The sequence below is a fragment of the Penicillium crustosum genome, assembly GCF_028827405.1.
Source record: "Penicillium crustosum strain IBT 35664 chromosome Unknown utg000005l_segment0_segment0, whole genome shotgun sequence".
Classification (NCBI taxonomy): domain Eukaryota; kingdom Fungi; phylum Ascomycota; class Eurotiomycetes; order Eurotiales; family Aspergillaceae; genus Penicillium; species Penicillium crustosum.
The window spans coordinates 173,720-194,053 of NW_026623126.1; the positions used below are offsets into that span (position 1 = coordinate 173,720).

The 20,334-nt window shown below is 48.2% G+C and overlaps 10 protein-coding genes across 10 annotated transcripts; 2 read left to right on the forward strand and 8 right to left on the reverse strand.

Moving 5' to 3' along the window:
* Window positions 1-529: 529 nt before the first annotated feature.
* On the reverse strand, window positions 530-1,760 carry N7487_010755 (Zn(II)2Cys6 transcription factor domain-containing protein; the record flags this gene model as incomplete). The annotated part of the gene is made up of 2 exons (XM_056878485.1): window positions 530-1,615; window positions 1,692-1,760. 2 exons carry the CDS (start codon window positions 1,758-1,760, stop codon window positions 530-532), a joined length of 1,155 nt encoding a protein of 384 aa, XP_056723804.1.
* Window positions 1,761-2,586: 826 nt separating this feature from the next.
* N7487_010756 (RTA1 domain-containing protein) lies at window positions 2,587-3,576 on the forward strand (the record flags this gene model as incomplete). The annotated part of the gene is made up of 3 exons (XM_056878486.1): window positions 2,587-3,296; window positions 3,352-3,426; window positions 3,486-3,576. 3 exons carry the CDS (start codon window positions 2,587-2,589, stop codon window positions 3,574-3,576), a joined length of 876 nt encoding a protein of 291 aa, XP_056723805.1.
* A 555-nt stretch (window positions 3,577-4,131) lies between these two features.
* On the reverse strand, window positions 4,132-4,737 carry N7487_010757 (putative ubiquitin conjugating enzyme; the record flags this gene model as incomplete). The annotated part of the gene is made up of 3 exons (XM_056878487.1): window positions 4,132-4,286; window positions 4,352-4,444; window positions 4,581-4,737. 3 exons carry the CDS (start codon window positions 4,735-4,737, stop codon window positions 4,132-4,134), a joined length of 405 nt encoding a protein of 134 aa, XP_056723806.1.
* Window positions 4,738-5,182: 445 nt separating this feature from the next.
* Window positions 5,183-6,335, reverse strand: N7487_010758 (uncharacterized protein; the record flags this gene model as incomplete). The annotated part of the gene is made up of 2 exons (XM_056878488.1): window positions 5,183-6,133; window positions 6,186-6,335. The coding sequence occupies 2 exons, from the start codon at window positions 6,333-6,335 to the stop codon at window positions 5,183-5,185; spliced, it is 1,101 nt and encodes a 366-aa protein (XP_056723807.1).
* Window positions 6,336-7,230: 895 nt separating this feature from the next.
* Window positions 7,231-8,427, reverse strand: N7487_010759 (carnitine:acyl carnitine antiporter; the record flags this gene model as incomplete). Its single annotated transcript, XM_056878489.1, has 4 exons — window positions 7,231-7,893; window positions 7,972-7,988; window positions 8,069-8,117; window positions 8,176-8,427. 4 exons carry the CDS (start codon window positions 8,425-8,427, stop codon window positions 7,231-7,233), a joined length of 981 nt encoding a protein of 326 aa, XP_056723808.1.
* Window positions 8,428-9,489: 1,062 nt separating this feature from the next.
* On the reverse strand, window positions 9,490-10,512 carry N7487_010760 (CFEM domain-containing protein; the record flags this gene model as incomplete). The annotated part of the gene is made up of 4 exons (XM_056878490.1): window positions 9,490-9,756; window positions 9,808-10,115; window positions 10,180-10,357; window positions 10,426-10,512. 4 exons carry the CDS (start codon window positions 10,510-10,512, stop codon window positions 9,490-9,492), a joined length of 840 nt encoding a protein of 279 aa, XP_056723809.1.
* A 2,053-nt stretch (window positions 10,513-12,565) lies between these two features.
* On the forward strand, window positions 12,566-14,157 carry N7487_010761 (uncharacterized protein; the record flags this gene model as incomplete). Its single annotated transcript, XM_056878491.1, has 2 exons — window positions 12,566-12,694; window positions 12,751-14,157. 2 exons carry the CDS (start codon window positions 12,566-12,568, stop codon window positions 14,155-14,157), a joined length of 1,536 nt encoding a protein of 511 aa, XP_056723810.1.
* A 702-nt stretch (window positions 14,158-14,859) lies between these two features.
* Window positions 14,860-15,919, reverse strand: N7487_010762 (uncharacterized protein; the record flags this gene model as incomplete). The annotated part of the gene is made up of 2 exons (XM_056878492.1): window positions 14,860-15,738; window positions 15,794-15,919. 2 exons carry the CDS (start codon window positions 15,917-15,919, stop codon window positions 14,860-14,862), a joined length of 1,005 nt encoding a protein of 334 aa, XP_056723811.1.
* Window positions 15,920-17,198: 1,279 nt separating this feature from the next.
* On the reverse strand, window positions 17,199-18,975 carry N7487_010763 (uncharacterized protein; the record flags this gene model as incomplete). The annotated part of the gene is made up of 3 exons (XM_056878493.1): window positions 17,199-18,275; window positions 18,332-18,823; window positions 18,874-18,975. The coding sequence occupies 3 exons, from the start codon at window positions 18,973-18,975 to the stop codon at window positions 17,199-17,201; spliced, it is 1,671 nt and encodes a 556-aa protein (XP_056723812.1).
* Window positions 18,976-19,520: 545 nt separating this feature from the next.
* On the reverse strand, window positions 19,521-20,318 carry N7487_010764 (uncharacterized protein; the record flags this gene model as incomplete). Its single annotated transcript, XM_056878494.1, has 3 exons — window positions 19,521-19,833; window positions 19,893-20,161; window positions 20,208-20,318. 3 exons carry the CDS (start codon window positions 20,316-20,318, stop codon window positions 19,521-19,523), a joined length of 693 nt encoding a protein of 230 aa, XP_056723813.1.
* Between the last annotated feature and the right edge of the window lie 16 nt (window positions 20,319-20,334).

Consider the following 20,334-nt stretch of genomic DNA (forward strand, 5'->3'; position numbering starts at 1 on the left):
GAGAGACACGTCACTTGAATGCGTATCTCTTGAATTTAGAGCTGCAATTAATGCGCTGGCCTTCGTAAATAACATTTAAAGACAAATTGTTCTGTAGTATGCATTCCATCTAAAAAGTTAACTTTTAGTGCTCCAACCAGGGCCAGGGCTGAAGATGTGTAGTGTTCAACGGGATTGAATTGCTGATGAGTCTATAGACTATACAAGTTAAATACGCCGTGATTCAACAATCGATTAAAATTATATGTCATGTACAATACAAACTGACTAGTACACAGTAATAGGACTGGTAGTGATACATGGGCATGGCTTCTTCGAAGTTACCTTCTTTCTCCTTGTTTTCTTCTTTTTTGACATTTTCACCATATGAATGGTGGATTCGGGCTGTGCACTGCATTGTACAAGAATTAGGGCAATACATAGTGGGTTGTTGAAGGCATAATCTGATCCCTCGGGGAATCCTTTCTGCGCGGATACCGGCTATTTAGGCTCCAGATTGGTCGTTGACGATCTAATTTTGAACGTTTCATCAGAGTCCCATCTTTTTTTGGGGCCAAGCCAAAGCGTTAGCCCATTCCATATCTTCGGGATGCAACACATCCAATAACTCGGAGATCAATGCCCGGCCCGAGTCTCGAGCCCACCAATGTTGGCCATCAAGCTCCCCAAGCAACACAGCCCAGTGCATGAGGATCAACAATGCTAAGGGCTGTCGGCGTCGCACATTATCCACGAATTCCTTATCAAGCATAGCGAGCCAAGCCAGGACGTTGGCGGGGTCAACAGAATTGGCCACTCGGGTTGAGAAGTGCCGCAAGTAGAGAATAGCATCTTTGTTGACCTGGTGCTGAACTGGATCAATACTGGCGAGGGTCTCGTCATTCAAAGTACCGAGTCGCTCGAGGGCAGCCCCCGTGTCGCTATCTAGACTGGCTGATCCAGGATCCCAAGGGTTTTTTCGACGGGAAAATAGCTCTAATTTGATCCAAGATGCACCAATATGATGGATCTTTCTCACACCTTGCAAGAGTTCAAATACCACGACAATATTCTCCGTTATGCTTGAATTTTCTCCGCGGGCAGCGGTGACTCTTGGAAGAGCAATGCCGATAACGGTGGTGATAATGGACTGTGCCAGCGCAGCCTCGCAGTTCAGTGGATTGATACTGTCAACAGCTGCTCGATATGGTGCAAACGTGAGATTGTGATATTGCAAGGCGGTGTCAATGTACACCAGCGATTCCGGTGGCTCAATCGTTGCGGCAATATGAAGAGCGCCCAAGGCCAAAATACCATTCATTAGAAAATCATACTGAAGGGCCAGGCGAGGAATGGCAATTTGCCAGACATAATGCTCCGAGTTGGAAGAGCAAAGACTCATAAAGGTTTCGGTGGAAAACTTATGCATAAGCTCTAGATCTCGCACCCCTGAAATGGTTGGAGAGAAGGAAGCCGCTAGGCTAGGGATCCTCGGCCGCAGGGGAGTTGGATCTATAGTAGCCAACGAGGCCGGGGTCTCGCTTTTTCGTGAATCGGGCCGAGGTGGCGCCCTTAAATATGTGCATGAGAGTTCCCGCGAGATACAATTGGAGCACGGTGGCCCCTTTTCGTCACACTGCTGCCGTTAGTCGCGTTATTTAATGGAGCCCGAAGCGCAAACTATGGGGCCGTCTTGAACTTCCGTCACTAACCTTGACGCGACGTCTCTTGCACTGGTCGCATCCTTGGCGAGATTTTGTATGCGCTCGGCGAGGAGGCATCTCGGAAACCTCGGTACCTGAGGGCCCATGTAACCGGTTTTGCTCGGACTCTTTCAAGATGCGGACGAGTCCAAGCGCGGGAGAGAAGAAGATAATATGAAGGTGTCACGTGGACTGCAACTATAAAACCACTATTCACGTCTATCCGAAGTACTATCAGTTTGTCTTTGTACAGTTTCTGCCTATTTATTTGTCGGATCATTCTCATTTGATATTCCGTTGCTTCGCCCCCTTCCTTCCCCCCATCAGCCAATATACACACTTAGGCATCAGCCTTAGTATGATCACGATTCACATGTGTCCATAGAGCCCTAGAGAGAATTTGAAACTATGAACTTGGTCCTGATCGACATTATCTAGGTTTTATAGATTCTAGAAAGAAAAAAGAAAGGGGAGGGAAAGAGATCTCCAAAGAGATGTCGGATCAAAAACAGCAATTCTCCGACAGGATCCAAGCGTATATACTCCTACTAAGTAGAAAAGAAGTGGATCCGATGTAAGCGACGTGGGGACAGCGAGAACGAGAACGAGAACGAAAACGGGCACCATAAACACCAATAGCAATACATTTGGGGGCGGTTTCATCCTAGGTGGTTAATCCAATTTAGGACTCCACTTGCTGTGGTGGTTGTAATTATGTGATTTGATATCAACTTCTCAGTTCAAGGCTTGAGAGGTGTGAGATTACTCTAGACCCTGTTTTCTTTTCTTTGGGTCTTATCATCTCACTCCTAGAACTTACACCTCTCACTCGGCTCCCTCTCTCTTCATTCTCCTTCCTCTCCTCCATCTCTCTTTCCTTTGACTACACATATTTCACCCAAACATGGCAAGCTATGCGACTTGCTCCGAAGTAGGCCCACTATGCCCTGTTGAACTCACGACATACGGTTATTACCCCAGTTTCGGCGGAAACATCTTCTTCACAGTATTCTTTGCTCTACTCGGAATATGCCAAACAGGACTCGGCATCTATTACCGAACATGGACATTCTTAATAGCTCTCCTCATTGGCACATTTATGGAAATGGCTGGATACATTGGGCGGGTTCTCATGCATGATAACCCATGGTCTGGACCTGCATTCAAGCTTCAGATCGTGTGTCTGGTGCTGGCGCCGACCTTCGTCGCGGCGGGTGTCTACCTAACATTGAAGCATATCATTCTGAGCTTGGGACCCGAACACTCAATCTTGAAGCCGCGTCTTTTCACCTGGATCTTCATTGGATGCGATATTGGATCTCTCATTTTGCAGGCTGCAGGAGGTGGTGTCGCTGCGGCGGCTGGCAATGACGACTTTGCAATGCTCAAAGCAGGCGACAACATTATCATCGCCGGTATCGCCTTCCAGGTTGGAACGATGGTTGTATGTGGATTCTTTGCCGTCATCTTCTTCTGGAGGGTCTTCAAGCATGGTGATGGCTTCTCGGGTGAGAAGAACCTCGATGTTTCACCAATTGCACCAAAGTGGATGCCGTTCATTGTAGGCGCCGAGGCCTTTGCCTACCTCACAGTCTTGATTCGGTGCATCTATCGGTAAGAGCCAATGTTCCGAGTCCACACAAGGCACTTTACTGATCACGATATCTAGTATCCCGGAGATGGCTGGTGGCTGGGGTAACCCGCTGATGCAGAAGGAGAATGAGTTCCTTGTCTTGGATGGAATGTAAGTGGTCTCTTGGTTCATTTCAAAGCTCTGGGAAATCATATCTGACGTGTCATTAGGATGATTGCTCTGGCCTGTCTGGCCATGACCATCTTCCATCCCGGAATCTTCCTCCCGTCACTGCGCTTCGCGCCCAAAAACCGTACATAATCGCATTCTTTTCTCTTGGTTTTGTGTGTCATATTGGCGGTCATCTTGGCGTTCTTTTTAAAATTCTGTCTTTCCAACATTTTGCCGACGGTGGAATAAATTCGGCTTAATCAGAGCGTAATGAATGGATAGCTAAAAATCAACATCACTCTACATTTGTGCTGGATTTACGTTAAATATTCTGAAGTTTCTTCGAAAATAGATTTAATCCCAACCCGGCGAAACAAAGATATCAGGATGAAACTCCAGCCCTCATGAAAATCGCAAATGCACCGCAAAGGAACCTGGGATGGAGAGCATGGCAAAGCATTGCTCACTCTATGCAATAAGGAAGAGAACCACCGCTCGCCGCGGTACATTGAACAAGAAAAGAAAGAAAAAGAACCCCGGCAACCCCATGTTAAATCAGATCATAACCCGCCATCTTAAATTGCCGTGAATAATTAAATCGTGTCCTAGTCGTCCAACGTGAGGCGGACACACCGACGGACGCGCTTCTTAAACTCCGCAGGGTCCTCACGCCATAGTCGAGCAGCCTCCACATTTGCCGGGCTCTCATCGTTGGGGCTGGAAAGCATGGAAATGACGGAGAGTAGGATCGTCTCGGGGGGTTTGCACGGGAGACCAACGTTCCGCGGCCGATTCATAGCCGTACTTGTCCTCCTCGGGTGGGTGCAGAATGGAAATGCAGACGTCACCATTCTCATAAACTATCAAAACGCAGTAACTTGTGAGCCAATTGTCTGTGAGAAATAATTCAACTGGAACCACATACTATTTGGATGGAAGATAGGAGATTCAAACTTCATCTTTGGTGGCCGGTGAGGATATTCTGTTGGGAAAGAGAGACGAGCCCGGAAGAAACCACCTATGCAAGCACTTGTCAGTGTCTCTTCAACACACTTGTGGCAGGATGCCATATATCCCCAAGCGAGGTTGTGTTTGCCACAGCACCAGCCCAGGAATCCGAGCTAAAATTCAGGTATAGCAAAACGATGACCTACCACCATACAGCTTCACATCATCCGATATCATGAGCATAACTTCCCATTCAAAAACGTTGTTATCAACCAAGCCGCAACTAATGCCGGGAATGTCCTTATCGGACTGCATCTGCTGCAGTTGGCGGGACAGCATGCGCCCGGCGGGAGAAGTCGCCATGCTGATAGTCGGGGAAGAGAAATCAGAAAGACGGAGAGGTGAGATTCAGTCGATATCCGGAGCAGATTTCAATGTCAAGAGGAGGACAAAGAGGAGAAGGTGAGGAGAAGGTGAGGGGCGCAAAAAGAAATGAAGGCGGTAAGGCTAAAGCGGGGTTTAAAGGGCTTAGATAGGGAGGCGGTATACATCGTGAGCACATAATCAACTACTATACCCGCGGACTTCCAAGGGTTGTACACTGATTAGAGGACCTTGGGAATGTCATGATGTTTGGATCTCATAGTTCATTAGGGCGTTGAAAGACTATCGTATGGGGCAAACATTCCAATCTCTCCCAGTAATATAGATATAGCAAAGGCATCAATTACACAAACACACACATATCCTAACATTCCTCACAATCCACCACATAAGATTCATCGGATCTCAAATGGTTGTTGTTTTTTTACTCCCAACTTATTTGCATTCCAGGAGTATCAGAGTCAACGGGCTTGGCAGTCTTGACAATCCAAAAGGCCTGACCACCAAGGACGAGAGTGGCGAAGATACCTAGCGCCACCTCCATGGCAAATGTCTTACCAATAACCTTGGCGAAGCGGACACGAGCAGCCCAGTCAAAGGTAGTCCATGCATCCATGAGACCGATCTTGCCGCTACCACCGGTAATCGCAGGGCTGACTTTACCCCCGAAAGAACGATCAAAGGGCACAATAGTCTCATCCTCCTCGGGAAGCATGGAGGCAGCCACACGGACAAAGATGACACGGGCAGGCATGGAGATCAAGAATGCCAGAAGAGCAGGAATCACACTGACACCCATGAAACGGTAGATGGCCACAATAGGGGCGACCTCCTGGTCACCGGAAACATCGAGCCAACCAGCAAAATTGGCAATGGCCATGGGGATGAAGAAAGCAGCAGCGGTGAGGACATCCTGGAGAGCAGCAGCCGGGGCAATCTTAATCCAAGTCTTATAGCTGGGGATGCGCTGGTAGAAGCGCTTTGGGGAGGGCTCAGAGATGACAATGTGCACCCAGGCCATCTGCCAAGTGGCCAGGAGAACACTCAGGGCAGACTGAACGATAAACTGGCCCATATATGAAGTGGTAGAAACGGGGACGAAAGATGACAGGAAGCCACGGGCCGCGGTGTAGGCCATGAACATTCCCATTCCACGGAAGCGAGACCAGAAGCCAGCACGGGAGCGTAGGTGCTTCACAGTAGTGCGCAACTTGCTGGTGATGGGCTTGGGAGGAGTAGTGCCAATCAGCTCGGCATCTTCCGCATCGGTTGGTTTGGTGGTATCGGGATTGGGAGTAATGCGCACGTAGATATCGGGGTTGGTATCTTCGACTGCGGCCAGAGTGGAGATCATCATTCCGTAGGTATACTCAACCTGTCGGGTGTTAGTTCCACAAAGATTATATCTGGTAAATTGTATTACTTACAGCCCAGAAAGCAAGACCAATCAAGATAGCAGTGATAGCAAACAGAGCCACCAAGCCTCCATTAGGCTCCTTGTGCTCAGGCTTACGCGACTGCATATGAGTGACAGCGAGCTCGGTGCCCCGACGCATCAAGACATTAGTGACGGACATAATGAAGCCGACACCGATGGTGAATATATGTGGATATATATATTCGATGGAAAATGAGATGGAAATCTTGGAAGAAAGACGAGGTAGAGGGGAAGATGGGGGCTTTTATCTGATACAAAAGCAGGCAACAGACCACTAGCGCCGGAGTCAGCGGATACTCTGACAGTACTTAGAGTTTGCTGGTGCTCCACCTACAATTTTAGGTACCTGTCGTGTACCCTTTGATCAACCTTCAGTTTGTAAGTTGGAACTTGAACACTTTCTTTTTCTATTGGGATGGCCATATATTGATTATTTACTCCGTACTCCGTACTTTTCCAAAGTTTACAAAATCACAGATGATCTAAATATAGAACCCCCTTAGATCATCGGCATCCAATTCCTCCGACACAGACATCGCCCCCACGATCATGGCCCGGCATATTAACGCTAAGTCCAGGCTATAAAGAGCTCTTATAGGCGAGGCTAGTTCAGCCAATCCTGATACTCCCCCTCCTCCCCCTAAGCCTATTCGGATATAGCGCAAGTATGGAGTCGAAAAAAAGTCAAAAGAAAACCTGTTGAGCCTCAATTATCCCTGGAAAAGTGTGGATGCTGCCTATATCCCATTGATAAAATTCCTAATTCCTACGAATCATGTTGGCTGATAAAAATTTGCTTCATTCTAGATCTAATGTGACATGCCAAATCCCAGCAATCACACACAAAGAAAGTCTTCTATAGAATATCGGGCATCAACCAAAGATCTAAAATGACACAATACATGCAAGTGATCGAAAAGATGCGAACCAATCAAAGTCAAATCATGGTCGCAGATAACCATCCGTGGATGGAACACAAAACGCTGCAAAAAGAGATCAATCATGGTATGTACACACAAGCATTCTCATCAAATTTAGTCAAAGAGCTTCTTCATGCCCTTGTGTGCCAGTTCAACGCCGAGGAAAGTGGCGGCATTGGCAGGCACTGCACGAGCAAGAGCTGGACCGAATCCAGGGAAGAAGGCCTTGAAACCGCCGCTAGCGTAAACCGAGCGGACAACGCCACCTATGGTAGGCTTGCCCGATGCACTCTGCAAGCGAGACTTGACAGTGTCAATGGGGAAGACCGGAATCCACATGGCGATACCGGCAGCACCACCAGCACACACAACGGCGGATAGGGAGAGCTCGCCCGTTACATTGCCTTCGGCATCCTTGGGAGTCAAGGAGCGCTTGATGTACTCGTAGGCCGCGAAGTAAGCGGCCGAGCCGGGACCATCACGCGCCAACGTCATAGCGCTACCACGGAACACGCTGCGAACACCGCCTTCCTTGTACAGCTGGCGCACGACATCCATACCACCGGAGTACTTGGGCTTCTCACCCGGGGCCAGAGTTTTCTGGCCCTGGATCTGGAGGAGGACCTTAACACGCTCGAAGGGTGCCGTGATCAGGGTCATGGGGATGGCGGAGAAGAAACCCGCAGAAGAGATCTGGGCAATAGAGTACTGCGGGGTGTCGTTCTTGATGGGGACGGTGGAGAACTTATTCACGAGAGTCTTGCCCACGTCGTAACCCTAGTATTGTTAGTATCGTTTCCAATTGGGCACTCGCAGCTAGCTCTTGGCTCCAAAAGTTGAAAAAAAAGGACATACCCAAAAGCTGACGGCAACTGTGAGAGAGGACTGGTTAGCTCATAACTCGACCAATTGCTCATGTGAGAATCATTATAGCTGATGCTAGAGAACTTACACATGGGAGTAACTCCAACAAGCGGCGCGGAGACACCGGCATACAATCCCTACAAAACCATTGTCAGTCCTGTCGCAAAATATTCAATGTGCTTGTGATAATCATACTCGAGCCAATCCTTCACGGGCAACTGTCCTCCTGACCACATCCATGGCACCTGAGTAAATGCCCTTCTCGGCCGTCTGCAGGCGCACCTTCACCAGATCAAACGGGTGTCCGACAACCACAGCGCATAGACCACCAGCGGCACCAGCTGCGAGAGAACGCAGCTGTACAATTGTCTGGTTGACAGCCTTGGTCTCAACAACCTTGATCTCTTCTTTCAGCTGCTGCGTGGTGGGGGAGGTAGAGGTGGACATTGTGGGCAAATCGGAGCGGGGAAGAGACAGGGATGGAGATGGGGGATGAGAAAAAGCAGGAGAAGAAGGAGGAGGAGAAGAAGGAGGAGAAGGAGGAGCAGAAGATAGGAGAGTAGCCAAGAGTAAGGTGTAAAAGTAATTAATAGTCCAATAAGAAAAATATGACCGAAGATCTCGCAATGATGGAGACACCGACAGACCGAAGCCGACTGGTCTTCCCCGGACAAAGATGTGCCTCGGCTCGGTAGCGGAAAAACGGACTTCCCGTAGATCCCACGCAGAAAGGGAAGTCGATAGTACTATAGTACTAGATATTAATAAAGACTTTTGAGATGATTTGAGGATTTTCCTAAATTATACTCCGCACAAATATTGAATTAGGCATGCTCTTCTTATAACATTGGTGACCTCCTAGTGTGTCAGTCCGGGTGAACGGGAGAGCTCAACCACTCCATGTTTCCCCCGCGGAATAAAGGATGGCCGTGTTAGGACTAGGTTCTGTTGCTAGACCTCTCTATAGCCCTGCCTAAAATGTGCAGACGCAGGACAGATATAAAGTGCCTACAGAGTACATATGTAGTTCGTTGCATATGGGTAAGTACTTGGCAAATATGGGTACGACCTACACCGGTCGCAATCACATGGAAATCCACATGCTTTTTCTCTGCGGGCAGGGGCTAACCATAATAAAATATTAGTACGGAGTATTATACATCTATGTAATCAGAGCTATAGCTATAAAAATTACCCCACACCCAACTCAAGATTATTTAGTTATCACAACAGGGTTAGATTTACTATTGAACCCTTCAGTGGTTGGTATCGAGTACCAGCCCCCTGAGAGTATAAGATAGATGCCATAATATAGATTTCATTCATTAAGCTCGGTTGACATTAAATTAACAGCTCCTCAGAGCAAAGAGAAGACAAATCATAATTGTACCCATCATGAACCCGTTCCATAGTGTACCTGTACAAGCCAGACGGCGACACGAGAATCATAACCCATAAATTAACATGGAGTACATGATAGAGTGGACTCTACGCCTTCGCATGAGAAATTTACAGAGCGAGGATAGCGAGCATGCCGAGGACACCCATAGCACCACTGCCAACAGTGGCCATGGGGGCAGCAGCACCATCGCTGGTGGTGGAAGAAGCAGCGCCGGCAGAGCTAGAGGCAGAGCTGTCGGAACCGGAGCCGGAGCCGGAGGTGGTGGAGCTGGAGTCGGAGCCAGACTCGGAGTCAGAGCCGCTGCCGGAGCCAGTGGAGGTGGAAGAGGCGCCAGTGCTGGTCCTGGTCACCATGGAGCCGGAGGCATCAGTGCTCTAGAGATATGGTCAGCGTGAATTTCAGGAAGAAGCTGGAGTGTGTCTTACGGTGACGGTGGTAACGGAGCCAGTGGCGGTAGCAGTGCCGCTAACACCGGAGCCAGAGGCGCCAGTGCCAGTAGCGTTGGCGTCAGAGCCGGTGGCAGTCTTGGAGCCAGAGGCATCAGTGCCAGTGGCGCTAGCATCGGAGCCGGTGGCAGTCTTGGAGCCAGCTGCGCCAGTACCAGTTGCGCTGGCATCGGTGCCAGTGGCAGTGGAGTCACCAGAGCCAGAGGTAGAGCTGGAGTCGGAGCCGGAGGTGGAGCTAGAGCCAGAGCCGGAAGAGCTGGAGCTGGCGTCAGAGCCAGCAACACCGCCTGAGATAGAATGTTAGTATACCAGATCAAGTATTATAAAATGATTTTAGTAGCAGTTACATACCAGGGCACTTGGCGATGGCCATAGCGAGAACCTTCTCGGCATCGTCGCTGGGGCAAGCCTCCTTGGTGCAGTCACGGATACCGTACTTGTAGTTATCGCTCTTGCACAGGCAGGCGAGGTCACCAGCGCTGCAACCCAAGTCGGCAGCCTGCTTGCTCATGTTGGAGAGACACATGGACTATAGACATGGTGGAATTAGCATTGACCATATTAACTCAATCTGTGATCAGGGGAAATTGAACTCACAGCACACTCAGAGGCAGAAGGGTCCTCAGCGGCGACCATGCCAAAGGCGGCCATCAAGGCCAGGGCAACGGGGGAGAAAGACTTCATGATTGGAGATTAGGGAAGAGAAATTGAGTAATCTTGAGGTGAGTGTTGGAAGAAGGAGGAATTTTATGATAGAGTGGAAACCAAAAGAAATCTGGAGCTGGGGATTCGTTTTATAAAGAGAGCCCTGAGAAAACAAAAACAAACTCTGCATCAAAGCTCACCAGCCACCTGCCCCAGACTACAAATCGAAGTGTCCATAGTGAACCAAAGAGGCAAAAAGTGGATGAAGCGAAGGGTAAAGTCCAATCACCAACGCAGGTGTGGATTGCCTCTCAGGGCCCGCAGGGTCCGCAGAGCCAGTTGGGATTGTTATGCTACCCAACGTGGCGATGAGAGCGAGAAAGAATCAATTGCCTGACCCATATGAAGTCATCACAATATCCAAATCCTGGATCTGCTCTCTGAAATGGGGGAAGATCGGCCCGGAGATAGCTCGCACCCCTTCTCCATGTCGATCTTATAGGTTCACCAATCGCCAGGGGGCCCCATCTGTGAATTGGATTTCAGATTTTTTGACTTTTCTTTTTTCCCATGTTTTTCCATTATTGGAGTCCCCATTTTACCAACGGAGTTGTCCGTTGGCTACATTAAGGGGGGCCCTGGGGTTAACCAAGGTTGACAATGGTTCATCAGGTAAGGTTTTTCCTACCTTTTACCCCCTCGGTTTTCACCGATTTGAACTCCATTGTACCGTACCTTGGAGTGGTACCTCTCTGGAGGTCCAAACAGGTGGAGATCGGCAGATCCAAATCGGGGGTCAGACCGGGACGAATCTGAAGGGTCGAATAGTCGGAAACAATCCGATCGCACTATTGAAAATTGAAAACTCAGTTTGATTGAGGTTTGTGGCTGAACACACAGCCACACTTCATCATGACTCCAATTATCTCGGAGTATGAGCTATTCCCCGTGAGCCCTTTTAGTATTATTATATTATTATCTACTTCGTAGATACTCAGTACCCCGTACAGAATATTCCATTTACAGGTTATCGACTCCGTACAGAGTACGGAGTACAGTATGTTGATTCAAGACTTGTTTCAAGTATCGTCAAGGGATACCCCTTTCCACCCAGAAAGGAAGGGATTGGTAGATTTGAGATACAGAACAATTATTAGAATTGAAATAATCTTCGTATCTTCTCTTTTTTTGGTTCTTGTTTTGTCTTTTTTTCCCTTTTTCTCTTTCAAACTATTCAAATCTTTCGCAGATCGAAATCAAACATCCACATTGGACGCGAGATACACTACTCCGTGCGTACTCCACATACAGATAGTGCACATAGTATTACGAAAAATCAAATTGATTGTGGCGATAGATTGCTCCCTACTTCCATACCCGTACGGAGCACAATAATATTAAATGCTGGAGGTGCACCCTACATATGATTTGACTGCAAAGTCCCTTATACTGGGCTTGACGGCGTCACGTGAAATCGTGAGATGGCAAGTACCAGTCCTACTTTGTAGTTTTTTTTTTTTTTTTTTTCATTAATTGCACGTCTGGTTGACATTTTGATATAGTCTAGGCTTACATGCCAAGAAAGTTCAGCATATGTACATCTGTACAGAGTACTCTGTACATAGTAAATGCAGCTATACGGAGACTCTGTTCACGGATACTTACCAGCACGTTCCCGTCTGAGCCTGCAACAATTGAAGCTCCTATTCGTATAGACATCAACGCTACTGGACAGTTTACCTGGGAACCTGCATAAGCTCACCCTTTGCTCCCTTGGCAAATTTTAATCGCTATCCCTGGCTTCCTATGCCCTCGTGGCTGAGCTACCCCGGACTCCACTCCCGTCAAGGCTGAGGTTCTGCGAGTATACCATGTTAACAAGGATAATCTGTCCTTTTCTATAGAGCCAACTGGTAAATTATAACACGTACTAATGATATTGACATGACATCGAGTTCAACCAGTTAACGCTACTGCCTGGACCAGGGTGCTTATCTGGAATTTCCCCGCTTCAAACCCTTCAACCTCAGCATTCAAACATCCAGGACAAGATACTTCCAATTATCGCACTGCAAACCCAGTTCGATTTGCCATGGTTCTCAGAAGTTCAAACTCCCCATTGACCTCGGGGCTCGATGCCTTGGTACAGCAGCAAATGGACAAATGGAAAGTCCCGGGACTATCCATTGTCGTGGTTCATGGCTCCAGCACCTGGTCAAAAGTATGGAAACATCCATGAGTAAGTTGTTTATTACAGATCACTAAACCATATTTTAGGCGTATGGATTCGCCGAGTTTCCGGATCGCAAGATGACTACCGATTCTCTTTTCTCGACTTGTAGCACCACCAAAGCATTCACCGCAGCGGCCATGTCTCTCGCCATCGACGATAGCAAAGATACCGAATCCCCCCTTCGCTGGGACACACCAATTGCCTCCATACTAAGAGATGATTTTGTGCTAGAGAACGATTACAGCACAATGCATACTACCATAGAAGATGCTCTATCGCACCGCTCAGGGCTATCAACTCACAACACTTGTTTAAATTTAGCGCATCCTCAGAGATCCCTCCGCGAAGCAGTTCGAAATTTGCGACATCTTCCTATAGCCTATGCTCCCCGCAGTACCTTCTCTTACAACAACAACATGTATATGGTGATATCTCATGCATTGGAACAAATCGAAGGCAGAACTCTCGGCGAGACTCTCAAGAAACGCATTTGGGGTCCATTGGGGATGGACGATACCTATTTCTCTGTGACGGATGTCGCGCGGGACCCATCCCTTCGTCCTCGACTCGTGCAAGGCTACACCTGGGACCCAGACACAAACACCTACATCGCAGAACCATACATCAATGATGTCGCTGTGACTGGCGCCGGTGCGATGGTGAGCAGTGTGTTCGAGTACACCAAGTGGCTACGCGCAATGATCTACCAAAAGGGTCCCATCTCTCCACAGGGCCGGGCAGAACTCTTAAAGCCACGCACGATAATCACGAATTGGGATGAGCTCGTCGGACCACCTCCGGCTCCATGTCATCTCTATGCCCTGGGATGGTTTGTGGATAGTTACCGCGGCGAGCCGTTCTACTGGCACAGCGGAAGTTGGCCCGGATTCGGCATCATGGTAGGCTTCCTACCAAGCAAGGGCTTCGGCTTTGCTATGATGGGGAACACGACCGATTCTCGAAATGCCCAGGTGAAGATCTACATGCACCTTCTGGATCAGATTTTCGGTGGGTCGGGGATCCCGTGCTCCGGGGGCCAGGCAACAGAAGCAGAAAATAGGAAGATCGGAGCCAAGTCCGAGTGTATGGAAGAAGCCATCAAACGTCTTTATCCGTCTCTGCCTGATCCTGTTATTCCCCATTCTCTGCCGCTAGACCAGTATGCGGGAAAATACGAGAGTGCTGCGTACGGTTCCATCACTCTATCCGTCGGAAATGGGTGTTTGGTTGCAGATCTACTAGACCGTGCTGTGCCTTCCCTTATCACTCTCGCCCATGTCAGCGGGGAGTTCTTTGCGGCGCATTACTACCAGCCCAAGAATATTGGATCTCTCTCCGATTACTACGCCACGGAATTCATAGTGGGTTCCAATGGAATTACCACGGCCATGGGCATGGATCTGGAGCCCGCTTTGAACGGAGAGAAAATGTGGTTTAGTCGCAAGTATTGATGGCTTATGATTCCTCATTGCCGGTTCCCTAGATAGCATATAAATTTCAATGTATGCTGTACTCTATACGGAGTAGACATATTATTTTATACCCCAAGTCATGAAAATTGGAAAGGTGGGCCTAAAGTCCAATTCTTTTGGAATGTACTCCGTACTTGGCAAAAGGCAAAATCAAACACCTCAACCTCAACACCACTCTTTGTGAAATGGACCTCGGGAAGTACATAAATCGAGGCTTATTATCCAGCCCTTGAGACTGGATGCGTAGGTGGCAATGTGAAACCTATTAATGCGGATGCCTAACATCCGTAACACTCAACGTCGTGCCGAACCTGGCTCTGGGTCCAGTGGATCCGAAAAAAAAATTTTCATCTGGCAAACCAGAAGCAAAAAGTTGTTGACCGACGCAGGGATCGAACCTGCAATCTCTTGATTCGTAGTCAAGCGCCTTGCCATTGGGCCAGCCGGCCTTGTTATTGTGAAAAGTTTGTCCAAATGTGTATCAGGAGAGCGTGACATTTGGTAATTTCAGATGCTCATTTCCAGGCATATAAAAGAGTCATAGATACAGATCAGTAACAAGAGAGATGGATAACAGAAAGAAAGAAGTAAAAATAAACTGTGGTATGAGGGTATGTTAAAGCAAGAAAACGCCGTAAAAGAAGCCGAAAATCAGATGCCACCTATGTCGTCCAGACCAAGTCATACATTCGACTCGGAAACTTCTGTCGTGTAAACATGCGGCATCATGAGGGCCTTCTCAGAAACTATGCCTTCTTCCACTGAGATAATCCGTGATTTGTGGCCTAGTACCTTTTGCCATCCAAAGCGCACCGCCAAGGACATCAACAGGCTTCCAAAGAAGAATCCAACCAAACAGGCCAACAGCCCAGCAACAGTACCCAGCAAAGCAGGAAGAATGATGGGACGGATCATGTGCATAAAGGAGTGCTTGGGGTGGTGCTTGTGGTGAGGCCGACGGTGTTCAGCGTGGTGGTGGAGGTGAGCCGGAGTAGCCCAGAACGAAAAGAAACGAGTTTGAGATCCCGATTCGGTTGCGGTTTCACTGGTGATGACCTTGGTAGCACCATTCTGGGTGGAAGATTCCGTAACTGAGGCCGAATCGTGGGTTTGCGTCGTGGTCCTAGACTTGGTCCTCGGCTTCTCGAAAATGGAACCGAATTGTGTTCTCCAGTAGTTCACCACCCACGACTGGCTCTTCTGGTGGGTATTATCATCCTGATCGCTGCCGCGAGCTGGTTCGACACGGATGCGGGTCATGCCGTACTTTCCATTTTGGTAGGCGAGAAGGTCGATGGCTACTGCGTCCGGTGACACCAGGTTGCCCTGCAGATCGAATAACTCGATTCGCACGCGGATCATATCCGCCATAGACCCTATTTCGTTTGTGGGGAGTGGTTGAGTCTCGAGCGTGTAGGATACTTCCGCAGTGTTATCACTGGGATCAATTTGGTCTAGGCCGTCGTAGAGGGGCGCATTGAGTTGCATTATCGCTGATGGAGGATACAGTTGGTGGTCATTGGCGTATAGGCTTCCATTCTGAATGGACAAATCAATAGACTGTGTTATATTAGTATACTTGCGATGAAATTGATAATGGAATAATAGGACTCACGAGTCTTGATCTGACGCCATTCTCGAGGTTGTCAGGTGGAGGAACGAAAGGAAGTCGGAGTTGATGAGAATCCGGGATGGAGGAAGCGAGGGCACTTCCTATGAGGATTGCCCACAGCAGCTGCATATTGGGAGATTTGGGATATGAAGGAAAGAAGTGGACTAGAAATGAAGGAGACAAAGAGAGTGAGTGAATAAGGGAGAGAAGAGAAGAGATAAAAAGAGAGTTTAGGTAGATTTAAGCTCCAGCCCTGGGGGCTACCTATCTTTAATATAACCGTTTGTACGGAGTACAACATACTCCGTAAAACATACTATATAAGACCTATAACAAATAATAACAAATAATAACCAAGGGAATCGAAGGAATCATCGTTGCCTGGAAATAGACTTTGAGACGAGAAAAGGCAGAAAAAGCTTAGCGTTGGCTTTGGCTCCCCACAATTGATGTTTCACTCGTTTTTTAGTGGCTGTCTTGGGCATTGGGGGGCATAGGGGGGCTATTCTTAGTATCTTTGACTCTGCAGTTTCAATTATTCCTAAATCACAAGGAATTTCACGGGAAATGTCTCAAATGGATTTTGTTCTTTCTTTCTTTTTTCTGTTTCATTTTCAACCGGACTTGCCGATATGTAACGTAGACAAAGGTATATTACCACAGTGATGATATTAAACCTTGGAAGGATCCCATTCTACTCCGTACCTAACTAGATTATTTAGCCGTCGCGATATTAACCAATCCCCTCATATGTATATGTATGATCCAAGTGGCATGAACTCACTAACGGGCTTTGTTCTAGTGTAAAAAGAGCACTCCTGGCCAACCCGACTTTTTCGGTGGGTCAATCTAATATATTCTAATGGCCCCGGGGGCGCGCGCATGCCCTCTAGGGCCATAGATCGATATTAGCGTTGGCCAAATGTGATAAGGATTGGAGGTGTCTTAAATAAAAGAGCTCTGCGGAATAAACCCTCTGTTAACCTGGTGATTATTTGAAGGATCCTTGAAGTGTAGAGCTCTACTCCGTGGCTCCTACACCTTAGTCCCATTCGATTGTGCAATGGCGCTTTCTCCCAATCAAAATGTCCGGTGCCGGCACGGATCAAATAATACGAGCTACACAACGTTCCAAGGTTGGATAATTAGGTCGGCAATTTTGTTCAAGTTTCGTGCCTCAGAATCGATCATTTGACTCCATTGCTTCGTTCATAGTCCAATCGGCCTCAATCCAGCACATAAGGTTTCTACATGCGGAGTTGGTATAAGGATATTTTGCCAATCCCTAATTAATTATCTTAATCATTTCCAACCCTACCCCTGGACTTTCACCAATTGACCTTGGCTATTTATTAAACATCCTATGCACGGAGTACTCCGTACTTCATTTCTATAAGACAATGCATGCTCAGGTCGGTTTATAATAGGGCGCAGTCTGCCAGAACCGACAGCGTGCGTTATTGGTCGGATCCTGTGTCGGCCGGATGGTATGATTGCCAATGTTCATGAGCTGTGCATGCGGGCCATGTTTTCTGAAGACTGGGGCCAGGTGGGATTTTGGTGCCCCATGCTGGACAAAGCTAGTAAAATAGTCCTGCATAGCCAACGCCACCGTCACATTAGCGACCCCCGAGAGCGAAGGGCTACTCCCATTGTTGTAAAAGGTGTACGAGACATCTTGTCCATGCAGCGCGGGCGGAATACTGAACTCATATGCATAGGTCTCATTGTAGAAAGCGCGGTTGATATAATCCGTATTGCACTGGAAGATAAGATCGGAGATGACGAGCGCCGTGCGCGCGACCGAGTCAGTGTACCCATAGGAGCCGTTATAGACCGGTGGATAGAGGACATCCAAGACAAAGTCAGACACGTTGGTTGGAGTATTCGGTGACAAGGTCTTCATTTGAGTTGCCAGACCGGTGCTATTGACACTGTCCGGCGAAGTGAAGACCAACCCTTCGTTCGCGTTATGGCCGACCATGATGTTCAGGTTATGATCGAAATCGCCCGAAAGCAAAAGTTGTCCTGGCAGAGCAGGCACAAAATTGCCGTCCACAACGGGGCCGTAGGTGAACTGTCCCCACTGAGACTTGGTCGCGATCTGGTACGCATTGGCCGCGATTAATTTGTCGGAGGACAATTTCCGGGCTTGTTCAATCGTGCTGACATTGAGAATCCCTAAGAACTGCTGCAGTGTGTCTTCTTGTTGCTCTTCGCCAATGACTGGGACCCAGCCTGGGCTCTGTAAGATCGCTTGTTGGAAGGGTGCAGCACCCCGTGTACCTCCATAGGCGGTGATCTGATGGAGGATTGATCCTGCTCCAGCAGACTCTCCCATAACTGTGACTCGAGTTGCATCCCCACCGAAAAGATGGATGTTCTTATATACCCAGTCAAGAGCAAACCGTTGATCATGGAGTGCTGCGTTGGCAGTGCCATTCGCTGTGATACTGTCACCACCAAGCCAGCCAAATGCACCCAACTTTAGAGAAATTAGTATTCTCATAGAGACCGAGCTAGGAGTGTCGTTCGACTTACTCGATAATTCAAGGCAACGTAGACAATTCCATCATCATTTCCCAACCTACTTCGCTGGATCAACCCAGTTGGGTCTGAGCTGCTCTTGTCTCCACCCACGTACCCTCCGCCATAGATCCACACCAGCACCGGGGCCAAGTTCTTTCGGGATACTGCAGCTTTACCTTTGGTGCGTTCGAATATCTTTTGGGGGACAACGACGTCAAGGAATAGACAGTCCTCGGTGGTGCGTGGGTCTTGCTCCGCCGGCTTGTACCCATAGGAAGAGATGTTTGTGGATATGGAGAGGGACTGGTTATAGAAGTAGCTCAAGAGGAAAGCTTGTTGGGTATTTGACCACAGTGGGGCTGCCTGTGGGCATATCCTACCCACAGAGCCATTCTGGATGTGTTCTCTGTTTTGGTTTGGAAGTATCGGTGCCTGGAATCGCAGGTCGCCAACTGGAGGTGCTGCATAGCGGATATTGCTGAAATTATAGAGCCCATGGGAGCTCTATTTCAAACGTCAGCAAGGAAAATCAAACCAAATAAGGCTCCACAGACATTGAATGAAATTGCTTGGTGTAGCTCATATCCCAGATCAACAACTGGTAATTTAGAAGCCAGACACGCTGAGGCCAGCGTTAGCAGTAACAAGTTGACCATCTTGACCCCAGAAAAGCAGAATAAAAACGCAGGGAAGAGAGAACCAGTAGAGCTTCTGGGCTTATATTAATACTAGCCAAAAACCCCAAAGTCAGGCCAGGTTATAAATACATAATAGTAAGCTTACAAAGTATATATTTTATCTATAGGTCCGAGTGGAGTATCCGATGAATCTAACGCAGAACGAGCGACATACTACCCAAATAGTAGACTCCCCTGCCAATCATGGTAATCCAAGTCAGCGGTCAGTTCCTTTTTGCGACCCAAACGCGCGATGATGTCAAGGCAAGACATCGCTTTCGGGCTCGGTGATAGCACACCAATAAAAGACCAGTTTCCCCAGAATCCGTATTCCAGCCCATCAGCGCTACACTAAATCCGGGGTGAGCTCCGCTACAAAAGTATGGGAAATTGTTGGCGAGCACAGCCTCTGCGCCGAGTCTGCGGGGTAGTCTGACTGCAACATCACAAATGTTAGCCGGGGATTCCGAAAGTCATATACGATTGTTTACTTACGGAGTAGTCTGTTACAGTCAATTAATTCCTCAATCATCCACCTCACGAATCTTATACTCAAACATCTGGTTAGAAGGCACTTCATGCTCATTCTGGAGTTTCGCCGCGCTCTCGGCGCCCACTGCTGGCACACGGTACTCGAATTGTTTCCCCTGCACTGGCACAGGTCCGTCGGGCAGTGTATATGGAAAAGGCAGATATTCGGGTAACAGACCCAGCTGTATAAGTACTGTTGCTTGGTCCCATGCAATGTGTTCATGGAACAAGCGATCTCCTCGGATGTTGACTACAGATGTAAATGGAACGAGAACGTGTTTTCCCGTAGGATGGATTCCGGGGATCCTAGGGGTGAAAGTCATCGGTTGATTACTCGATTCAATCACAGGAATCACAACGCCCACATCCAGTCCATCTGCTTCACATCGGTGAAGACGAATATAAACTCGTCCACAATACGGTCGGTGCCAACTGTCCGACTAATAAGCTCCAAAACTGTGTCATCGGGGTTATTGAAGATGAAGTGATTGAGATAAAAGTGACTCAAATGGGCTCGTCCAATACCTCCTGTTAGATTTGGCACATGATTCACATAGGACTCTGGGACCATCGTCGCCATTGTCGTTTCCACCGAGCGCGCTTCAAATTCATGATAGGTATGCTCGTCCCAGATCTACTCCGGGTCAAAGAATGGCCCACCTATGTGCTTTTTAACAAACCCGACACTCCGCGTATGGCTTACTCCTGCTGTCGATATCTTGAAATCCGGGTGGCCGGGAATCATGATGCTGGGGGATGGAGTTGAAGAATACTCCGGTGATCAGAGCCATGCTTTGAACTAGTGCG